The sequence below is a fragment of the Ciconia boyciana genome, chromosome 1 (genome assembly GCF_034638445.1).
Source record: "Ciconia boyciana chromosome 1, ASM3463844v1, whole genome shotgun sequence".
Taxonomy (NCBI): Eukaryota; Metazoa; Chordata; class Aves; order Ciconiiformes; family Ciconiidae; genus Ciconia; species Ciconia boyciana.
The window spans coordinates 100353590-100376426 of NC_132934.1; the positions used below are offsets into that span (position 1 = coordinate 100353590).

The following is a 22837-nucleotide window of genomic DNA, read 5'->3' on the forward strand; positions in this document are numbered from 1 at the left end:
GAAATATGCTACAAATATTCTCTTATAAATGACTTTGTTTAAGTTCTGGTACTGTATTTCTGTATTTTTTCATTACTATTTAAGAGGTTTTGATTTATTTCTTCAGATACGATTCAATGCTTTACTGTTGCTGTTTGTTCTCTCTGCCATTGATGATAATGTTCCTCACTCTTACCTCCTTTCCACCTTCCTACTGGTCTCTGGATGTCAATCTGTATCACAGACTGGAACCTCAAATTGCTGTAGCTTTTCCTAGAATAGGGATTCCTTTTTTTTTTTTTTTTTTTTTTTTCTTTCCCCAGTGTGCTTTGAATCAGCCAAAATTTATGACTGTTCAATACTGTTTCAGCTGCTGTAGGTAATAGTTTAATTACCTGTTGTTTTCTGATTTAAAGCTGTTTGCATAGTGGTAGTTGCTGTTGGACATTGTGTTGTAAAACAGCCCAAAATATGGGAATAGAAATATAAACATTATTTAGTGCATATATATCATAAAAAATTATAATATATTATATATGTTAAATATATGAGTAAAAAATATAATATTGCATATGGCATGCATATGGTCTAGGACAACTGCAGGTAAGTCTTCTGGAGGAGTCTTATTAATGGAAAAGCTCCAATCTTAAATTAGACCATGCTGTAGTGTTTAAAAAAATGTTATCTGTGACATTAATTTCTATAGGATACTTTAACACAATTTTAAAACAAGATTCTATCTAACAAATTCCACAGGTTTTCACAATAATTTCTGTATAAATCCATGGCATTTCTATGGCATTTTATTGTTTCAATTATTCTTTTTTTTTTTAGGTTGCACAAAACCTTCCCATAAAGAAGTACAGTATCTTCTACTTGTGGTTTGCTGAAGTCCTAGAGCAACCTGTGGTATAAAATGCAAAAGTAATATGCTCTTGACAAGAACAGGTCTGTGTTTATTGAGCGTTGCTGATTAAGTGAAAAGATCACGTGTGCATATTAATTCAAGAAAGCTCTTCTACTGGTTATGGTATTTGTATGTTGAATGCCTTTCCTGGTCTGTCGCTAAAAACATCAAGAGGGTAATGATGTACAGCCTACTAGTGGGTTTGAGCTTCAAAAAAGAAAGCATGGTGAAATGGAGCGATGGGAAAGTCGATGAGTGCTGTGAGTTCTTTTTAGTGAGACTACTGCTGCTAATTCACAAATCTTTTTCCTCTTCTCTCACTCTCCTGTCTATTTTTGGAGGAGCATGGGCCAGCGGGAGAGTTGGCAGATCTTGGGGCATTGCATTATCTCCACTTCGTTTCACTCCATTTCTGTTCTCACTAGTCTGGAGCCCTTCTGGTACGCTTCATCATTCACATGGCCACGAGGTCTTGAGGGGTTTTTCCGGTGATGGTGACATTACTCACTGCATTATATCTGTGGATACTAGGTTCAGAACTTACTGGCAAGAGAGCAATTTTTCTGAAGAGCTGACCTCTTGCTTGACCATAAAATTTCAACACCATTTCTCGGGATTTTTTCCTTCCATCTGCTGTGGAAGGAAAGGTGAGTAACGGGCTCTGGAGGGGATGGCAGATCAGATGACTTGCTACTGGCTCTTTTATTTGTTGACCACAAGGTTTATTTGTTGACCAGATCAATTTATTTTTTATTATTTGTTTGTTTGTTTATTTTGAACAGGTGAAATGATGTGTGATTCTGATTTACTTGGCCAAAACAAATCTCTGTGACTGACAGCGTACTTTTAATAGATTCCTCCAGTAATGATTAGGCCAATGTAATATAAGCAGTGCTTGAATTGGTATTTACACTCACAAATGAATATACAGTGATGTAGTATTTTTGGTGGCACAGGTTGTTTTCTGTAATTATAGTAGGCCTGCTTGTCAGATAATACCAATATATTGATCGGTACAAAATGGCACTAATTAGAGAAATCTGAAAGGTGTAGAGGGTCAGAGATGTGCTGTTTATTGTTGGTGTTTATTTGTTTTGACGAGGCTGAGACATGTGAACTGGATTTTTTCTAACTCAGTGGTTAACCTGTAACAGTCTTCATTTTAATACAAAATTGCTATTGGTGCTGAATTTCTGTAGTCTCTTTTCTATCTTCTCATGTTTGTGAATTCTGTTCACTAAAGTTATAAAAACTCTTGTGCATTCTGGATATGAATAAAAAAATAAAAATCGTTATTATTACATTCACTCTTTACATCAGAAATCCACAATTTTTTTTCACAGCAGATTGCTGTGCAGAGTATTTTGAGTAATAGCATTATTTACCATCATCCAAGAATTTTGCAGCAAAGGGGCTGTTAATAAATCTAAGCCAAAAGGGAAACACCGGCGAAAATCTGGAAACATGTTGAGCCTCAGTCCCAGGTAAGCTCCTTTCAGGTTCAACGCAAGTTCTCCGACATACGAACATAGAGATACATAGAGGAGAGTTAGAGGTGGCGGTGTGGGGGAAAACCCAAGCACTCAGATATGGTTTATCTGCCTTATTTCCTGAGATGTATTTCATTGTTCTCATTCTCTTGCTGCGATGACTGACCACAAAATGGCTACAGATTTCCATCTTCCATCCTGGCTCAGGTTTATCAGGCAAGCAATCCAAGCAGGGTCGGGGAGAGGCATTCTGTAGCCTAGATTATGGCATCGAAGACTGCACAGGATAAAACTACAGGGCATGAAGTGAAGTCAGTGCAGCCCACAGGACAGTCTGGATGTGTTGCAGTGTTGAGGAAAACCATTCTGCTTTCTCCATACAAAAGGATAGCTGCCTTTGTATTCCCATGGGAGGCTGCAGCACCTGAAAACCTTCATACCTAGTAAAATTGTGTACTCTTCAGTGTGAGCAAGCAGGTTTTGAGGTCAAACCATTTACTGTACAGAGGGCTTTCTATGGCAATAACTATCTTGTTCTCCTTTTCTTTTGTTTCTGCAAGGTCTAACATCATCAGGTTCTGGTCCACAGCTACACACCTAAATATATATTGTGAAATATACATGTAGTGAAATACACATAATAGATTCATGTTAACGTGGAGCTAGGTGAGCATTGCTGTAACCAGCTTCATTTTTTTTTCTTGAATCAGCACCCAAACAATCACATTGCTCAGGTGAATTTGCGTAGAAAAAATTCTTTATGCCTGTAGTTAAGAATGCAACATATCAAATCCTGATATCCAAGCCATTTGAATCAGATTTCAGTTAGACAAGGCAATTTTTCATACTGTGGCAACCATCAGCCTAATAGATTTCCCTTTCCTTTCAAAGGTGGTGCTATTATTTTTCCTAAAGGAAAGGAGAGCCTTCCAGGATTTTAAATTCTGAATATATGAAACAGGTTTTGAAGCTCAAAGCAAGGTGTGATTTCATAAAGTTATTTTTTTAATAAAGGTTTTTTTTGATGTGGCTTAAAATCATGCTTTCTTCTAGGCATATCTGAATTCAGCACAGCTAGGAACTCAGCTTCTGTTGAACACCAAGCCCTCTATATGTATAAGCTACTGATTGATGCTCTGCTTCCTAATTACATGGGTGAGTAGGAAAGAACCAAATGTTTTCTGTTATGTTCAAAGGCCAGAAAGAAACCATTACGGTAGTCTGATCTGACTTCCCGCACAAGAAAGGCCATTTGCCAACACTTGAAGTAACACACATTTTCATGAATATTTGATTTGTTGTTTCCATTTTAAATATTTTGTCTACATCAAGCAAGTGCAAAAGGTGTTAGAAAGGAGCTTCAGCAAGGGGTAAAAATAGGAGAATTTGGAGTCCAGTCGTTAGGATTGAGACAAGGAAGAGATGACCTTGCAGTTAAAAGCTACTGTGAGAGGTAGGGAAGAGTTTTGAGCAGCAAGAGGATAAACAAGGAAAGAGAGATGAGAATTTCCATTTAAGAGAGCAGAGAGCAAGTAGAATTTTAATCTTGAGAGAATGACCTAATACAGATTATGACTCCAAAAATGGAAAAATGCAGACTAAGGTGTATAATTTGTCATGCTAAAGAAATATTTATCTGCAAGACTGTCCATTCTGCCTTGTAAAGGATAAAGTTTCTCCCATGCCCAGTTCTGCACATCTATGGCTTTGATTAAATATCCTTGTCCTTTTTACAGCTGTTAGCCATAAGCCAGACCTGTTGTATAATGGGTTGACACATTGTCGTTGAGTTTGTTGTTGATGATGCAAGGCTTAACAGAAATAGGCAGGCTTCAAACTGGTATCTCCAGCTTATTCCTAGGAGCAGTGTATTTTTCTCCACCTTACCTTATCTTCCCCACCATTTTTATTCAAGTAGCCTGTCCTATCATAAGTCAAGACCATAAGGTAAAATCTTTTTGGGAAAGAGACACTGTTTTAGGAGAGACTCATGCAAATGGCTGCATTCTACCTTCCCTTGAGGTAGGATCATGTCTTAGGCTTTTGTGGCATAGTGCGAGACTCTTCTACAGATTTTGTGACTTAGCAAGCCAGAGGGTCTCACCCTATTATATGATGCCGTGCAGCACTTCTGTGTGTCAGGGAAAAGAAAACTTGAAGTGTTCTGGGAAACTAGAGCTCTCTGCTGATGCACAGGCTTTGAACCTTTGGCGTCATAAATACGGTTGGGTGGGTGGATGGATTCCAATCCGATATGGAGCTGCAGCAGAGAACATTAGGTGGACTCTTGGAACGCACCATCTGGTTGAGTTTTATCCAAAAGGAATACAGTTTTCACACTCCAAAACCACCCCATAATGTGAAACAAAAGTGTGGTAAGTGAGACAGAGTTGCTCCAAAAGCACGATCCTGATCCAAAGCAAAATACTAATGTACGTGCATTTCATACCTAGCCCATGAATACACAGGGAACCGAGCGGCTGAGAAAGACAGCTATTGTGTGATCCTCCTTCCATTTAATGAAAAGCCACCCCATGCTGGATGAGTTTAGCAGTGCTAAACTCTGCTAGGTGGCAGGCAGACTGCCTGGTCTTCCCAACTGCGTAATCTCAGTTCACTTCTGCCTGCCCTTTGCTCCCTTCCTTAGCCTCAAGCTGTCAGTATTTTGAGTTAGTTGGACTTCAAAAAGAAAAGAGTGAGTTAAGCCTTCTTACATGTTTTATAAAAAAACACTTGAATATTGGTTTCTTGGTGGATTTTCAGATCTTCAAAGTTCATGTTTTCAAGCTTTACACTGCACTTGTTCTAATACAAATTCCACCAGCATTTTCTGTGGATCTCTGATCCTTCAAGTTTAAGATGATGAAAGTAATTAGCTAAATGGTTGTTCTCTAAATATAGGGAAGCCTTTTAAGTAAGGGCATAGAAAGAATTAACCTTTTTTCCCTCCCCACACACCTCCTAGAGATTTGAACAATTGATTTTACATAGGTAACAAATTAAAGTTTAATAGCAGTATGATGAATACACTTCAGTTCTGCAGCTTATTTCACATGCTCTTGAAAACCAATGCTTAGGCACATTATCAATAAAGGATAGGTGACGTTTCTGGTAATTGGCATAAACATGGAGTCTGTGAGGCTGTTTTAGTCCTTTAGCTGTTGGTTTGGGTTTTTTGTTGGTTTTGTTTGGTTGTTTTTTTGGGGAAGAGGGGGTGTTGGTTTGGTTTTTGTTTGTTTTTTTTTAAGGAGAGCATACTTTAGAAAACCCAAAGGGTAACTATTACATTGGAACATACATAAATATACAGTCCCTTTAAAGAACATTTCCAGCAAGAATCCCATCCTCTTTCTGGGGCTGCCAACTGGCCTGAACCACGTGAGTCTGTTGGATTGTTACGTGTACCACTAACTAAAGGATATGGAGATACTGCAAAATTCATTCCAACGACTAAACCTTATGTGTCTTGGTAACTGATGTTGGAAGATATTTAATGGTGTGTAGTCATTAATGTCCCTTGGCTCAGCTCACGCTTTCCACTAATTCTACGTCAAGGTAATCCAACAGTTCATAGTGCATTGTTCTTGATCCACCCTGACATAAAGGAGAAGACAAAGAGGCCCCCTGGTCTATATTTTATAGCAAGAACTATGGAAAATGGTGTTCTGTGTGATCACTTAGAATAGCTGTTGCTTTTCTCTGAGACTCCAATTTTGTAAACTGACCACAAAAGCTTATGAACACAGATTTTTAGTACAGTGTCCATGGCATGAAATGGAGAGAGCATGAATATGCATAGCTATTCCCCACATCAAGATCTCTTGCATGTAATTTTCTACTGTATTATGAACTAACCATGAAAAACCAAATTAGGAAACAGGATAATTAGTTTTGAGGAAGAGTTGCTTACAGGCTTTTAGGTATTTTCGATCTCAGTCTGCTGTACTCAAGTGTGATAATGGATAATTCATTTGCTAAACTAGAATAAGATTTTACTACTGAAACATCTTGTCAGAAAATTTGTAAATTGAGGCCATGAAGTCAAAAGACAATGAAAGCAGTCATGTATGTCTAATGAAAGATATGTGTGCACATCCTGCTTTTAAAACTCCTGAGCATAAATGTGTAAATGGAAACATTCAAAATGGTAGAAAAGTCCGTCACTGAAGGAATCACCCTTTAATATAGGAATTTGCAATACAAGTTATAGATCTTACCTCATGAATCTTTACAACTAGTTATTCTGTATAATTAACTGTATTTTGAATGTGTTGCATCACATATACAGACCACAACTGGAGATATGATTTCTATCTGAGCTGAAGCTCTTCACTTCATTTTATATATACATATGTATATGCTTCATATACAATCTGTGATTAAACATATGTGCTTTGCCTTTTGGAAAATCAAACACATAATGTGTGATCCAGAAATGGCTGAATCAAGGAAACAACTACATTGACTTTAGGCATCTACTTAAATGTATAAATGTGGGGGTTTGGCACTTTTGAAAATAAAAACTTTTCCTTTGCCTTTTGGTACTCCGTGATTTTCATTCCCTTCATCAGAACAATAAGTCTGTGCCGATTTGCAGTGGTGAATGAAAAAACGTGTACATTAATGAATTTTGTGCACTAGCAAGTAAACCATTTTACAAAGATGGCTACCACTTCAGTAAACATATTCTGTTTCTCTTTTCTGTCAGTGTTAGCATATCTTTAATTATGTATGATGCTTCATAGTCTACTAGTCAACGTTCTGTCCTATGTCTGCAGAAATAATGAAACAATAATAATCAGAATCTTGACTGAAGTACATGCCCTATCTTTGAAAGGTGAGAACAGTCCACAAATGCTGTTTTCTTCAAACAGTAAGCGGTGCTATTTAGGAAAGTGCTTATAAACAAATGTCTTGCAGGACTCTTACACAGCATCATTTTAAAGGTTCTGCTTTTGTCAGAGAATTAAGCTAAAAACCATCTGCTTTCTGTCTTAGAAACATTGGACTAAATCCAAATCGGGAGATAGTAGCCTCACTTGCACTGAACTAGATTCACTTTAATAGTAATTGGAATACCAAGTACCTGTAATTGCCTCCTGGAGCCTGTGAGAAGGGAGCAACATGATGTCCTCCTCTCTTCCCCTGCTGGCTACAGCTCTGCTCTGAAAGAGATGCGCAAGGGCAGGAGCTGGAGTAGAGGAATTACCATGGGCATTTTGCCCCACACAGCCTAGCAGTCTTCCCAGTGCTCTTCCTTCTCTTGTCTGTATCCCCTCTGCCTGTGACCTTGTCTTCTCTTATGGTCACCTGTGGAAAATTTACCTTCTCCTTCGAGGTCAGGTGGCTACGTCCCTCACCAACACTTACAGTGTTCTTTCGCAAATTACTCATTGCTCCTTTCCTAAACCTCATGCTCCCTGCCACTCTTATTTAACCCGTTCTTCCCATTAACATCTGCTGGTTTTCAATGCTCCCTCACTTTTCCTGTACAAAGTCTTAGTGTAGTGTAAGACTGCACACTGCTGCTCAAAGAAATAACTGCAGAAAAACTGCTTGTCTCAAGCCCATAGGACAATGTCACCCCAATGCTGACATGAGCTCCCTATACTGTTTTCAAAGGCAGAATGGGGAAATTGCTTCTGCAAGGAACATAAGACAGATGGCTGTAAGTACAGCAAGTACTTACGTGCTGGAGGGAAATAAAATCCATGCCTATTGCACTCTGACAGATTGGTTTGAAAGGGTTCCATGCAGTTTATAATCTCCAACGTGGTAAGGAGAAACTTACTTAGCATCAATGACTCCCCCCATTTAATCCTAACTCTTTCAGTGGGAAGAGAAGGCATAAGATTATAAGTAGTAGCTTGGTTGCTATAAGCAACTGGTTTAGGCATCTTAAATCAATTTATCTGTAGGCTATGTGGAAGTTGCAGGATAAGGAAATACTGGATGTGAGAGACAGTTGTACCTTTCCATGAACAAAAAGGTCAGAAGAAAGAGCTTGTCAGCCAGGTAGCCAATAAACATAAATTTTGCCTTGTGTGGATCAATATAAGGTCATGTGTTCATATCTGATTACCTTAGATGGATTAAGATATTGGATATTATTAAGATAATAAAAGACAGGTTTGGCATCATGATGGTACTTCTTTGTCCTTGAAACTCTGTGGTTGGAGAGGTTCCCATTTGCAGATGCCAGGTGGTTCTTGAAACCTGATTGTTGAAGTGAGAGAAGATTTCTACCCACACAGGTAGTTTTCCTATTAGGTTTTCTTTTGATATTCTCTACTCCTGGTTTTTATCTATCTTTCTTCTTTTGTATTGTTTTCATTTTCAGTCTGTAGCCACTTTCTCTCTTCATGTTTTGTTAATGACCAATTATAGCACAGTTGCTTGGTTCTAAAATCTTTTTGTTTTTACCAGCCAGCACATCTGGGCATGCTCAGAGTTACTGATATTTTTGCAGTAATCTCCTTGGAATTGGGAACATAAAAGTGGGAAGACAGATTTTACTGAATGTCAGCTGAAGTATCCATCTCTTCCCCATTTGCATCTGTTTTGTGGAAGTGAAAAAAATCTCTAACAGTCTGTTTCCTCATTAGAATTAGCCTGTAGTTTAATAATTTTCCTACTCTTTTCACCCTTACGACAAGGGATCCATTAGGCTCTCATTCCTGCCTTTGCACTGTTCTGTCACAAGAGAGGGCTTCCAAGAAATAGCACTTCCTCCTTTCCACAGCACCTGAAAAGAAACCCTGTTCTGTAGGGCTTAGGCTTTGCCTCCATTTACATGGTGGTAAATGCAGAACAACTGCAAAGGAGTCAGTCTTGTCACTTTCAATCTGTACTGGTGCATAAAGCTGGTCACTAAAGCCCAAATTTGCCGTTTAGTCTTTTGGGGTATATCCCCTGCGAAAGTGCCATTGTCAGGACGTGATTCTCCTGGATGATCTTTCTTAGACTATTATTTCAGGCTACAGCCATTATAATTGATCTTGCTTTATGGCTTTATTGTCCCATGCTTTGTTTCATCATTGCTTTTTTTTGTTGGTTTGGTTTGGGTTGGGGTTGTTGTTGTTGTGGTGGGGATGTCTTTAGGATAAATTTTTTTCATTTCTTTTAGAGTATACCTAGGTCTTTGCTTTTTCACTCTACATGCAGTCTGTATTTTGAATACGTTGAATTTTCTTTTGCTTTATATGGCATCTACTAATGTCTTATTATAGGAATAAAGATGTTTAGTATGAGCTTTGTCCCTTTCTGTTTGAACCCCTGCTGTAGTATCTAGTGGGTTTCATATATCTCTTCTCAGCACTAGGCCTAGATTTTCATAATGCGTATTTACCATAAAAATGTTAATATTAAATATTGATTAAAGCACACTACTGTCTGAAGTGTGCGTGTCCTGGCACAGCAATTTTCTAGTGCCTGCGTGTAGGTAGTTCTATTTTTTTCTTTGCAGTCTTCTGCAATGAAATCCTGATGGTCACTTACGATGAATCATTTTTAATTGCAGCACGATTTGTAACACAGCATTGCTTTAAAGCCCACATGCAAATGGAGGTCTCTTGCTCTGCAGTCTCTGAAAGAAATGTAGGCATTTGTTCCACTGAGTAATGGGGTAAGATCAAAATATCCAGCACAAATCAATATTAGATACAGTCCAACATCACCTGTAGATATGCACTGGACTAGAAAAGTCAACATAAAATGAGTAACTCTTTCTGTGGCTTTCTTTCTCCTTGTGTATTTGAAGAGCTCTGACCTCAGAGGAGGTGGTGGTGTTTGCTTGCTTGTTTGTTTGACTTTGTGATTGTTTTATCTATGATTAGAAAGTAGAGCTTACAGTCATAAACCCTAAAGGTCTAAAGATGGGTAACCCCTCAGGGTAGAATTTAGCAGATTACAGTGGCTGAAGACAAGGAGGTTTGTCTTTCCAACGAAGGGATGGATGTAACCAGAGCAACCTGTAATGGCTCTTTTAGCTTGGCTCAAGCTAAGAAACAAGAAGTGGTTGTACCAGTTAAATAGTCAAAATGGCCTGAATCAATCTTAATGCAACTTCACCTTGTTTTGCTGCAGGCAGATCCTGTGAGATTGTTTCAGTTCTCAGGACCAGTGGAGAAAACATACCTGTCTCGCTTTTCCTGGAAAGCATGAGGTCAGGCTGGGATGCTGACATAAAAACTCCTCTTCTCTATGCCACTGCTCTCCAGACAGCAATCTGGTTTTCTTCTTTTGTTTTGCATGTTCCACAAGGAAGTATAGGTTAGACAGGGGTTTTTTGCTTTGTGTTTGTTTGGGTTTTTTTAAATAGCCGTGCCTAGTGATTTACCTGAATCTAACTAATCTGTTTGTAAGGTGCTAGCTATTGTAATAAACAGACAGAAGGCAACCAACAGAGTGTTGCTGCTAGAGAAGAGATGAGTCTTGGTATTTTTGTATGCAACTCTCCTTTGTTACTTCAGACTATAAAATGAGTGTAGGAATTAAAGTACAAGATTAGATCAGCATTTCAGATACTCCAGTATTCCGTCTCCTTACGCTCCTTTGACCCTGGACACTTCATAAACACTCCAAAGTGTCTGTGTTGGTGATAAACTGATATAGAAAGTGTGTGGTTTTTTTGGTTTGTGGGGGTTTTTTGTTGCTTTTTTTTTTTCTCCTAACTTCAGTAATCAAGGTTGTCTAATTATCTGAAAAGGGATGGTTTATGACCCTTCAAACTTCTGGAGATTTTGCTTTTGTTTCCTTATTTTCAGCATGCTTTTGGATGTTCTTGAGAACCACACAAGGGAGATGTGCTTTTAACACCCTCATTAGGGAGGAGGAAATATTTTGCTTCCAAAAGCCTGCATTCTGTTGTTTGTTACTGCAAGTTTAAAAATAACAAGCTTAGAAATATTTCAAAGTTCTCTAGAGAATGGAGCCTGGTTCTGGAGGCTGATGGCCAGACTGTGCTACCAGGTATGATATAAATCAAGAAAAACTCTGTTGATTGCAGGGCCATTACTCCAGCATAACCAGGAGCAGAATGTGACCCTCAGTTTAATTTCTGAAATGGCTTCTGAATTTATTGGAGCTATGCATCTCTGCAGGACCTTTCATGGCTTTGCTGCAGTGGTAGTCTGATGTAAATCAGATTTCCTTGCAGCTGAGAACAGTGCTGATTATATATGAAGCTCTAATAATGTTTGCTGGAGTTTTGTGTTCCTAGGACCATCTTAGGCATTCAAAGAGCTTACCCTTCTGCCTGTGACCTGAAGAAAGAGGAAAGTGTTTTACAGTAGTAATAAAGAGATTACATTAGATGAAGTTATTTTCAGTAGCTATATCAGGAAGATTGAGAGTCAATTATCCTGGTCAGGTTCATCTTTAGGACACAAGCAAAGAAGAGGGTTCAGACATTTATACTGTACCAGCAAAAAAAGATTTAAAGATGCTGTGTTCACACTGAGTACTTGGGCCTTATCAGCGGGAACAACTTGGGAGCTGGAGAGTATTGCTTCAGTCTCTTTTGGGGTGCTCCTTGACCTCTTGGACTCTTTTACTCAGCAGAGAAAGCAGGCTGTGTGGCTTTCATCACCCGTGGCAGTGAATATTTGGTAGGGAGAATAGTCCTGAGGCTCCTGATAGTCTTTCTGGGTTCTGTTTTGTGAATTTCTCCTGTTGCAACATCTGCTCTGTCTGATTTCAGAAAGCTTTCCAATATTGTTCTCTGCTGACCCTGCCTGCACTCTCACACTTCTATATAAGTTGTATATATATAATTTCCCTACAATAAGATGCTAGCTGCTTTTTTCTTTTTCTTTTTTTTTTTAAATAATACTTACAAGATGTAAAAGGCTAGCTTTCCAAAAGTAGCTTTGCTGTTTAAGAGACCTGGCTTTTTTTTACGTGAAACTTAAAAAACTTTAGAAAGTGAAACTTACAGGATGCTTCCTGTAAGACAAAAGATACTGCTGTTTCCCTTATGTTTCATCTACAGAGGGAAATGTTGCTTGAAGAAAGGCCATATGCAATGGTATGTCATTCTGCTACCTATTTTTAAGTATTCACATATCCCCCACTTATGGGAAAGAAAGATGTCTGTTCTGAGAATGTGACAGCTGAATCAGTAACCTCTGGCTCTCACAATTACACGAAACCGATGATCAGCTGGCGGATGGGACTGTGCAGCTGGAAGGTAAGACTAGTGAAGCTATGCTGACAAAAATCCACTGAAGAGCTTATTCAATATGTGCCCCAGTTACTCTGTCCGCAAGACTTTGTCTATGTTTTGGCACCCTTTAGTTATCTTGTCAAGCAGCTGCTTCCTTCTCTGTATTCATCTGTGTTTTTACTGAATTTTTCTATATTAAAATTTTGCCTATTGGAGCACTGAACTGTGTTTTACACCAAAACAAGGTGAGCATTTGATTCGTATTTGACTGAACGATAGAAATACCAAATCCTTCCAGGATGCAGTGGTATCAGAGAAGCATTATTATGTTTTCAACAACTTATGGTGTGCCTGGAAACATGCGTTGTTTTCCCTTTCTAGCCCTTTCCCTTCCTTTCTGGGGACTGTAATACACTTACGAATTTGGCTGTTTATAGTGAGGGGATTTCAGTCAGGTTTCACATCCCCTCCACTTTGAGTTAATTCTGGCAGGTGAGTGGCTTTATATACTCACTTCTGGCACAAGTTAAAATGGTCTGATTATCCAAACAATGAACCTAAAAAGCATAATCTTGATCTGCCATTCTGAAGCAAGACTGTCTAGTAACAACTCAATATTTTATTTTGGTAGCATTGATTCACTAGAACTGCTTGCATTTTGGTAAGCAGTACACCTATTTCCTCTTCAGTCTCTCTACTCAACCACCCCTTCGTCTTAGCAGTAGCGGTTGAACTGCTAAGGTAGCTGCTGCTGAAAAGTAGGGAGACATAAGGAGCTAATCTGAAAAAAAAAATGCAGCAACTCTCAAAGAATTGGCATTACCTTTACATGGAGCAGCGCACGGGAGTTGGTGAGTATCAGTGGAATTCATCTACATCTGCACCCAATGGGTAGAAGTCATGGAGCAGAGCAGGATGTTTTTCTGTTGAGATCCAGAACCTGAGTATGATTTATCCCTGCTTTGCTTCTGTACAGCCAAGCTGCTCTGTTAACTGCACTTAGTGGTCTGTGGGGTACCCTGTAAATATGTTTTCCCGGTTCTGTTCCCAGTTGCTGTAAATCAGAAACTGTTTCACTGAACTTGTTTCTTGAGTTGTGTAATACCAGTGCACATAAGGAAAGAATTCTGCCTGTTACACAGTCTTTTTGGCTGTCAGCAACAAATTCCTATTTCTGGATGAATTCCTGCTCCCGTACTTATAATCTATGAGTGGGTTGGATGCTGCTTTAGGTAAAGCCCAGAGAGAGAAGTATCCAGGTAAAATTGCTCAGGGAAACAAATCTTCTGTTGTTTCTGGAGTTCTGTCATATAAGTCCTCAGAATTGAGCTGCAACTTAGACGAGAATTTCTTTCCATACCTTTCTAATTAGCAAGCTTTGTTGAGATAGAGATTGCCTCAGACTGTTGGAGTTTCTCTGAAGATATTGTGTGGGGGGAAAGGAACAGTTTCTCCTGCCTTGGAGAGGGCTCCAGTGTACCTTTGGAAACAGGTTGCTGGTAACGGGATCACAGACACCCTCCACTTCCAGTTAATTCTGAAAGCTGGGTGCCTTTGCATGCTTGTTTCTGGCAAAGGTTAAAATGGTCTCATTATTCTAAATCCCTGTCCTGTTACTCACAGCTCTTTCCTGCCCACTGCTCTTTCCAGTTTCTCTTTCCAGTTTTCTCATTACTGAAGTGTGTTTTCTTCTCTTTCTTCACCACCAAGTTGTTTAGCTGACTCTGAGGGGAGCTGTTCCTCAGCTCAAGACAAATTGAATTGAAATAAAACAACAAAATTAGGAGACAGCTGTCTGACATTCAGAAGTTGACAGAGTGCTTCAAATGTCTGGCATGACTATGCAGGGTTAAAAGACCTTACACTTTAAAACAGCTTACACTTTAAAACAATGGAATTTACATGCTTCAGAGGTTTCCTATCTCCTTATCTTGTCCATGAGGAATTAATAAGTTAAAGGCATTCAGCTCAGAGTGGTGGCTTGGTTGCGTACCTTTTATTAAGTAGCTGAGGCGTGAGGAGACTGTGGCTTGATATATTTACATAGACTGCAGCTTATGGACATGAAGACTCTTCTTTTGATGCACTTTCTTTAATCCTCTGCACTCTGACTCATCCAGCTGGTGATAAAATATACCTGTCTGTTGCAATAAAAATATTATGCTTTTACGTGCTGACTTATCCCCTGAGATCTCCAAACACTTTGTAAACCTTTTGACTAAGCTGTTGAGAAGGGAGAGTCTTTATTCTTATTTCCTACTTAAACAAATTGAGGAAGAAAGGAATGAAGTGATTTGGCCAAGGTTAGTGTGTGAGCTGCAAGGCCTCAAGGCCTAAAGCTGTATCTAACATCCATTTCTAATTATATATAGCAGTAAATCTTTCAAAATGTTTTAGGGTTTTTTTCCCTTTAACTTATAAGGGATTATCACTGACTTGATTTTATCACTACTTTTTTTTTTTTTTTTTTTTTTTAAATCAGTAGGGACTTTTTCAAAGAACTCGTTCCTGATCTTGCAAACTTAAACTTCCAGGCATAGCAGCTTTTGCCTGACGCTAAATGTTATGCTTGTGAGCAATGGCTTCATTGCCATGTTTCCATAGAGTGCTTTGGCTGTTTGAGATCAAGTGAAGGCTAATTTTACATTCTCAGAGCCCTTTCTATTTAGGAACCAAGCAAGCTATTTCAATAAAACCTATAACTTCAATTGCTACCTAAAAGCATTTCTTAAGAACATGGAAAGACATATAGCATTGTTAGACACAAAAGTCTGAAATTCCATTCATTGTTTTATACAACACTGCCTAATTTTATTTTTTTTTCTCCTTTTCACCCTGTTCAATGGCTCCGAGACTCCTGGGGAGTGGGAGCAATGTGTTCTTGGACAAAAAGAGAACAAGAGAAATGTTCTGCAGGTTTGTGGTAGCCCTATCAATCTTCAGGAGTGTTTCAGGTTTGTCTCTTCCATTAGTTAGTGGTGCAACTAATGCCACTGGCTGTTGGGGTGTGGGTTTGTGGTTTTTTTTTTTCATCATGTTGCCTTTATTCCTGCCAAAGAAAGGTCAGGAATTAATCATTAGAAATTTAGATTGTTCTGTTGAAATTGCTCACTTGGGATCAAGGTAGAGGAACTCCAAAACTTCTAAGATGACAAGAATGGATACATACGTAGTCTGCAGCATTTGGAAAAATGCTTCTGGAAACAATCCATGGAAAAATTGTGGGTCCTGGGCAACTCTAGGCAAGCTGGTGAAGGTTGTGGGTGTATAACCTGGTGAATTTTAAGTCCTTTTAAAATACTACTGACCAGAGCCTCAACGCAGTTGCATTATTTTTTAATACCTATGTATTTAAATATTCGCCTAAGCCTGCAGTGCCATCCTCAGGCACTCCCCAAACGAACAGGTCTGCTACCAGTACTTTCCATCTTTTGGTAGCACTTTCTGTCGGATACTCCTTTTCCATTTTTTCCTCAGTATATACATAGAAGAGATGGTCTGCCTGTTTTCTCTACATAGCTCAGGACAAGGAGTAATGAAAGGACCATGACATTCATTTATGCTGGCATTTCATTTGGTAGATTTCCTTTTTTCCTCACAGGTAAATGAGAAACTTGAAGAATTCCCTATATTATCTATAAATACAGTGATCACCAAATAGCGATCCACTTTGGCTTGTTCATGGACATATTTTTAAGAAGAATTTGTACAAACTTGGTAATTCTGTGCACTTTCACATGTTGTCAGTTTTAAAGGTGGTCACTGATGTTTGGGGTTTTTTCCTGGCACTTTTTCTTCAGTATGATTGATCTATAATAAATGAGATAAATATATGTAAAACCTTCCCATGCTCTTAATTGCTTGATTCTTCTTTAATTATTACTTGATTCTATTCTTACATATTTGGACTTCCCATCTTTCTCCATCTCTTTCCCCTCAGTCCTGATTTTTGACTACTCCTACTATCCAGCCTGTGTCCCATTCCTCTGTAGTTTACAGAAAGCAGAAGAAGCAGGATTGGAGGAGTAATTCGTAACTGTAATGTTTTAGTGCTTGCCCTTTCTTGGCTGTCTTTGTTTTCCTCTGGAGACTACCTAGCAAGTGTGGAAAAGAGGCAGAGGCAGGGGAATCCTGCCAACTGAGCCCAGTGACTTTGGGTGCTTGGAAGCTAGTTACTATTAATTCTCATTTGGTTTGCCAGAGTGCTTTGGCAGAGTTCAAATATGTGTATCAACTTTCCAGTCCCAAATGTGTAGCATAACAGATTTAGAGAATCTGCATATAAAAAAAAATAATCACAAGGCATATACAGATAATTCATGAACGTAATTAAAGTGCCATTGGCTTCTGCATTTATTGTAGTCAATTCTGTAGCTGCTGTTTCATGAATTTTTAGCACCAATGTAACAGTTTTCAACTGTAGAAGCAACTTTAGGACTAAAATGATATCTTAAACTACCACCAGCATATATGTTAAATAATAAAATAAACAAAATTTTGACCTGTAGAAGAGGGAAGTACTATGTTTGTCCAGTGTGGAGTAAGCACAGTTTATGGTGGAAGATTTTTTGCTGCTCATGTATAGGCAGAAACATAAAATCATAAGGCAGAAATGAGTAGCGCCCTCAAAATGAAGGCTGCCTACATAACACGGGTTCAAGAAACTGCCCAACTGGTAAGAAGGAATTGATAGGTGCGGGATATTTAATGACATCAGTCTTGTGGGATGAGAAATAAGAACATCTTAAACTCAAAGGTAATGATGCTTAAATAATTTGTGTGCTTCTGTATATACATGTTTGCACAGCAACAGCAGTTATTGGAACTGATGCTACATATTTCTGGTGTTTTCATTTGGTGTAGGGTTTTGCTACTTGTAATTTTGAGATGTGATGGCATTAGACATTTCTCAAACATGTGCCAAAACAAACAACCTGATAATTGCTTTTTTGCTTTTCCTTTGTTCTCTGCTATGGTAACTGCTTTAATGCTTTTTGTGTTTGCACTGACTTATTTTTATCTGTAGTGGTTTTTTAAAGCATAAAAGATACAAACAACTGATAGAGCACACTTGCATGATCCAGCAAAGCATTGCACTAGCATTTCTTGCATAGCTTTTCTGAATCGATAATATTTATATTGCTGTGATCATCCAAAGTAGCTTTCTGTAACTATGTATTTTTGCTCAACAAGGTACTAGAAGAACACTGCTATAATCAAGAAAAACAAACAGCTTGGCTTTCCTGGAAGTAAAATATTTATAGAGAAAAAGCAGGTGTGAAGTCCACTGGCAATTCTTAAAGCAGAGACTGAAACACAAAGCAGACGAGTTTCACTGCCATCTTGGGATGCTGTTCAAGGGCACTGCAGACAGCAGGAATACTTGAAATGTTCATAGCCACGTTCTGCAAGAGGGTAAGAGCTACGCAAGCTCTGCTTGGTGTGGATTTGCAGGCTGTGCAAGGTCCTCAGACCTCGCAGAGCCCTTGTGTATAGCTAGGCTCTTCTTTGGGAATTGGGACTTCTAGCTGCTGCCTGTTTCAGTCCTTTGTGTCCTTGGGGCAGGGTGCCTATTTGGTCACAGGTGAGCAGACCAGCTGTCTCTGCACACAGGGAACCACGGAAGGCAGCGAGGTGGTGGCAACCCGCTGCACACATGAAGCACAGTGCCAGGGAGGTGTGAGGGGATGGCCTGAGCACGCTTTCCATACTTGAAATGGCAGTCTGGAAAGAGCCTCGGCTCTTGCCTCCTTAATCAGATATCTGGTAAAGGACAAATTTTGGGCTGGTTAAATTCAGGTTACTTCACTGGCATCACGAGAGGTATACAGATCTGTGCCAGAAGGGGATCTTGTATATACAGGCATATCATGTTAACATTAGATATGACAATACATTGTCTATTACAATATACTCCAAAGTTAATTCCCATCTCATTGACGATCTAGAAAATGCCAGATTTTGAATTTTCTGTGATGGATATAATAATACTTTATCATCAAATGTCTCCCAAATGCTAATCAAGGCAGAAGAAACAGTAAAGCAAACATATCTTCCAGTTAATCCAAATCAAAAAATCTTTTCAATTAATAAAACTGGCAAAGAATCTAGGAATGTGGGATGAATTGAGAAGAATGACAAGTTTTTCATTTCAGCATCACTGGTTCATATGTTGCTAAAGTTAGGGAGAAAGTGGTTATTAGGTGAGATGGAGACTTTGCTAGATGTTTCCCTGCTCTTTGTTCTATGGAGAGATCAGCATTGGAAGAGATTAGGATCAGATCTGCTTATGAGGGAAGAAAATGAAAATGATGAAAATACCTAAGGCAGTCTGGGAGTGTAGCAACTAGCAGATCTTCATCATTTCTCTCCCCTGGCAACCAAAGCTAGTCCACCCAATACAGGAGAGAAAAGAGTAACAGCATGTAAAGCTCAGCTCATTAGGTGGTGAGGAGTGCTGACACAGGAGGTCGGGAGAGCACCCACCAAGGCTCCACGTTGGAGAACTAAAAGCATCTATCTTATCTGCAGGGAGCTTGAAAGTTGAGGAGGGAAGATCAGCCCCTCCAGCCTCTGTTCTTGGCACAGAGTCCTGCTGGGTACAGGCTTTGCATTTATACAGGCCATTTGTCGATTTCCCCCAGAGATAGCAGATCAATTTTAAAAATCCACTTGAGAACAGAAAATACGCGGCACTGAGCTCCCATCTGCTCCCTTACACAGAAATGTTCTGCTCTACGGTAATGTGCTGTAATGCTGTATTAACACAGCTGAAAACTGTAATGGATGGGCCAATGACCGCAGGATGGTGGTAGTTGTTTTTAATAGGCACTTATCTGCTTAACATGATGTAATTGTTAACATAGGATTTCTACACAGAAATAAATCCACTTATTAATAAATCCTCTGGGAGAACTGACCAAAAAATAAATAGTGATGATTTTCAACAAAGCATGGTTGTTGGTTTTTTAAGGCAGAAAGCAAAAGATCTGCTGTTTAACAGACTCCAGCCTCCTCTAAGAATAGCTTAAAATAGTAAATGCCCTCCCCATATATACAGAAAGAGTCTACTAGATGTCATTGACTGAACTAGTATCTGAGGGACATAAATTTGATACACATTTCTTTCTTTGTCATATAAGAGAGTCTCTTTCTATGTTAAATGGGATAGCTGATGCAGAAATTACTCTGGTCTTGTTTTCCAGCTCTATCTATCACTTCGGACATGACAAGGAGCTCAGGCTAGCAGTGCTTGAAGGAAAGGAAGTACAAGATTTGAAGATCATAACCCTGTCACATTACAGTTCATGGTGAGGCTGGCCATTTATACAAATTCATTCAGATGCTTCTTTCAAGATATATTTACTGTATCATACAAAACTGGGCTACATAGTTCTTGCTTAGAGCAAGATCAGAAGATTATGTATATTTTTCCCTGGCATAGTAAAAAAATCCTATTGGCAAACAGAAGACTTGTTTTCAGACTTATTGCAATATAAAAAAAAAAGCTACACATAAAAAGTAAAAAAAAAAATAAATCTGTATTTTATGTAAAATTTGAAACAGTGTTAGCTAATTAAAAAGAAATTTCACTACTGCTCATTTCAGACTTGGGTTTGGTTTTAGTGGTGATGAAAAAATCATGCATGAAAAGGGACAATCAGTGTTTACCATATGATCAGCAAAGCCTAACAGAGTATTTAATCCTATGGTTTTTGGTTTGCTGGACTGCCTAAATAACACAGCAATACATTATGTAGAATACATGATGAAAACTGATGCTATATATGCATTAAAATGTCTGTTTTCCAGCTGCAGAAGAACTGTCATCAATTAAATTTCTTCCTTTGAGCTCAAGATCAGATCTTTAATCTTAAGCCAGAATTTTAGCTGTGCAATTTGTATGAAATGAGGAATTACACCTTACTAGAAGTCACCACAATCATCCAGTTAAAGGTGCCAGTGGAATGAATCAGTATCACAGGGATGAAAGGTAATGATGGCACTGTGCCTGCATCCGGGTATAAGTGGCCTCCAGAGAAATTAAAAAGTATGTTGTTGAATATGGGTGAAATGTTGGCTGAGTCAAACAAGTTGAACAGGGATTTCAAAAGCAGCATGTCAATAGTACACATGTTAGGAAACCCTATCCCAAAAATGTGATGACCAAGAAAGGGTTGACAAGGGTTTAGCAATTCCTGTTAAAATGTGTTCTTTATTTGCAGTGGTTCCTCTCTTACTGGAGGGGAGCTCCAGTTTTTCTCTCTCTCTTCTGGCCTAACTGAATTATTCTGAGAATTAACCTGTCTAGGATTCTGTATTATTTATGCAAACAATTGCACCATATTTATTAAAAGCAGAGTGCAGCAGACCCTGTTATACACCTTATTAAAATTCTGACGATTGTTGTCACTTGGCAATTCATAAAATGATGTGTTAAAAACCCATAACCTGTAGTCTGTTCTGTCAAGAGTGTTCCCCTGTTAGATCCATGCAGTTTCAGTCCAGCTTATTCTTTTGTCTGTTTATGCAGACATAACACTTAACAAGTGATAATGTGTAAACAAGAGTATGCATTGTGCAGATAAATAGACTCCCACTGTTGAACAAGTCCTTAGCAGTTTGCATTAAAAATAAATACAGATGCAAACTGTAATACAATATTTATTTTAACAGCAGGACTTTATCACTGGTAGCATTCCCTGATGTTTCCAGGATTAAATAAGTGGCTTTTAAAAGAGATTCACTAGTCCAGAAGTTTAAAACAGTTTAAACCTTTTGTTAACAGCACCAAAGGGAAAGATAATAACAATTAGCAGTTCTTCACAATATCAAGAAATAACATTTGCATTAACTGACTGACAATTGCTGGTTCCATGCAACCACAAGTCTGTTTACCCACTGACAAATGTAGTCATAAGAGGTGAAAGAAAGAAGGCACAAAGATTTCCACTGATCTCAGCATATTGAATAATACTGAAGAGGTTTGTATTCAAGACACAAAATGGATTTAGATTCTATACTCCATTGAAAATTCAGAGCAAAGAAGTATAACTATCACTAGGCTGTTAAATATTTCCAGTATGTGCCTCTCACTAATTCCAAAGGTGCTTAAAAAAAACCTTGTCAGAAGTTAAAAAAAAAAAAGGTGAAGTTTCCTTTTTTCCTGAGAGCATCATATCGCTAAGCTTGCCTTCAGTAGTTATTCTTAAATGTTAGACTCAGTCCTGTTTCCCGCATCCCCCTCCCTCATTGTTTTTGATGTGCTTTAGGTCAGAGGGGTAAATATGAGGTTCAAGGGATCAGTATTGGAGAACAAAACAGCGTTTAGCTCCAAGTTCTAGATTCAAGTCAAGCTCAGATCACTAAAAGTGGCCTAGTGAAGAGCTATCAAATAATAATGAGCAAAGCAAGGGAAATACAGCAAGAAATGTTCACAAATATTTATTTGAATAAGATTGTAGATTCACTTTCCTCTTTGATTCACTTCTGCATTTAAAGTGTTATAGCAAAAAGGTAAGAAAAATAAAAGCACTGGAAACACCTGAACAAGAACTAGTTTGACTGTGTCCTGGGTTCACTATGGATGTGATTATGCATTTTGTCAGGCCACCTATTTAAGGATGCTTTCTCTTGCACACTCATCCAGTTAAGTCATTCCATGATTTGGGCTACTATTCATACAGTGAGAATATTAAACGTCTGAATGAATAACTAAGAAATAGTTCTGAGGGAGGTCGTGTATTGTGATGGGTTTTCGAAATAGGTGTGATCTATAATGCTGAGCAGAGACAAAATTTATAGAGTCACTCTGAACAACAGAAACATCAAAGCAGTAAATCCACTGGATAAGCTCCCCATTGCTCATCATCCACTCCAGCATTAAGAAGCTTGAGTCCATTTCTTTGAGGATCAATATCCAAATCACATGCAATACCATCACAGTTGTGTGAAAGATAAACTAGTAAAAGCAGTTATGGAATTCATGGGTTCAAGGGTCATTTTTCTCCTCCTTATTTCTCAAAATGAATGCGTAACTTCAAGCAAGTCTTTTAAATCTCTTGATGTTTCCCTGTCCCTCTCCATCAAAGAGAATGATAATATCTCCACTGTATGAAAGCTGCATTGCTTGTGTAATCAATTAAGCTTGTACAATGCTTTATATTCATATGGCATTCTTCCGTCACAGTATCTTGGAGAAAAGTTTTTTTCTTTTTATTGGCACAAAGGCAAAGAAGGAATTTAGTGGAGTGGCAAACTAAGGTATCCTGTTATGGCAGCTCTTTCAACACAGAG

The 22837-nt window shown here is 38.6% G+C and overlaps 1 protein-coding gene across 1 annotated transcript in view; it reads left to right on the forward strand.

Moving 5' to 3' along the window:
* Positions 1-2098, forward strand: part of NSUN3 (NOP2/Sun RNA methyltransferase 3) — a 38175-nt gene extending 36077 nt beyond the window's left edge. Inside the window, exon 7 of the mRNA XM_072885182.1 lies at positions 814-2098. Within this exon, the coding sequence (XP_072741283.1) occupies positions 814-894 (81 nt within the window). The 3' untranslated portion in view covers positions 895-2098. The remainder of the gene's footprint in view (positions 1-813) is intronic.
* The last annotated feature ends 20739 nt before the right edge of the window (positions 2099-22837 follow it).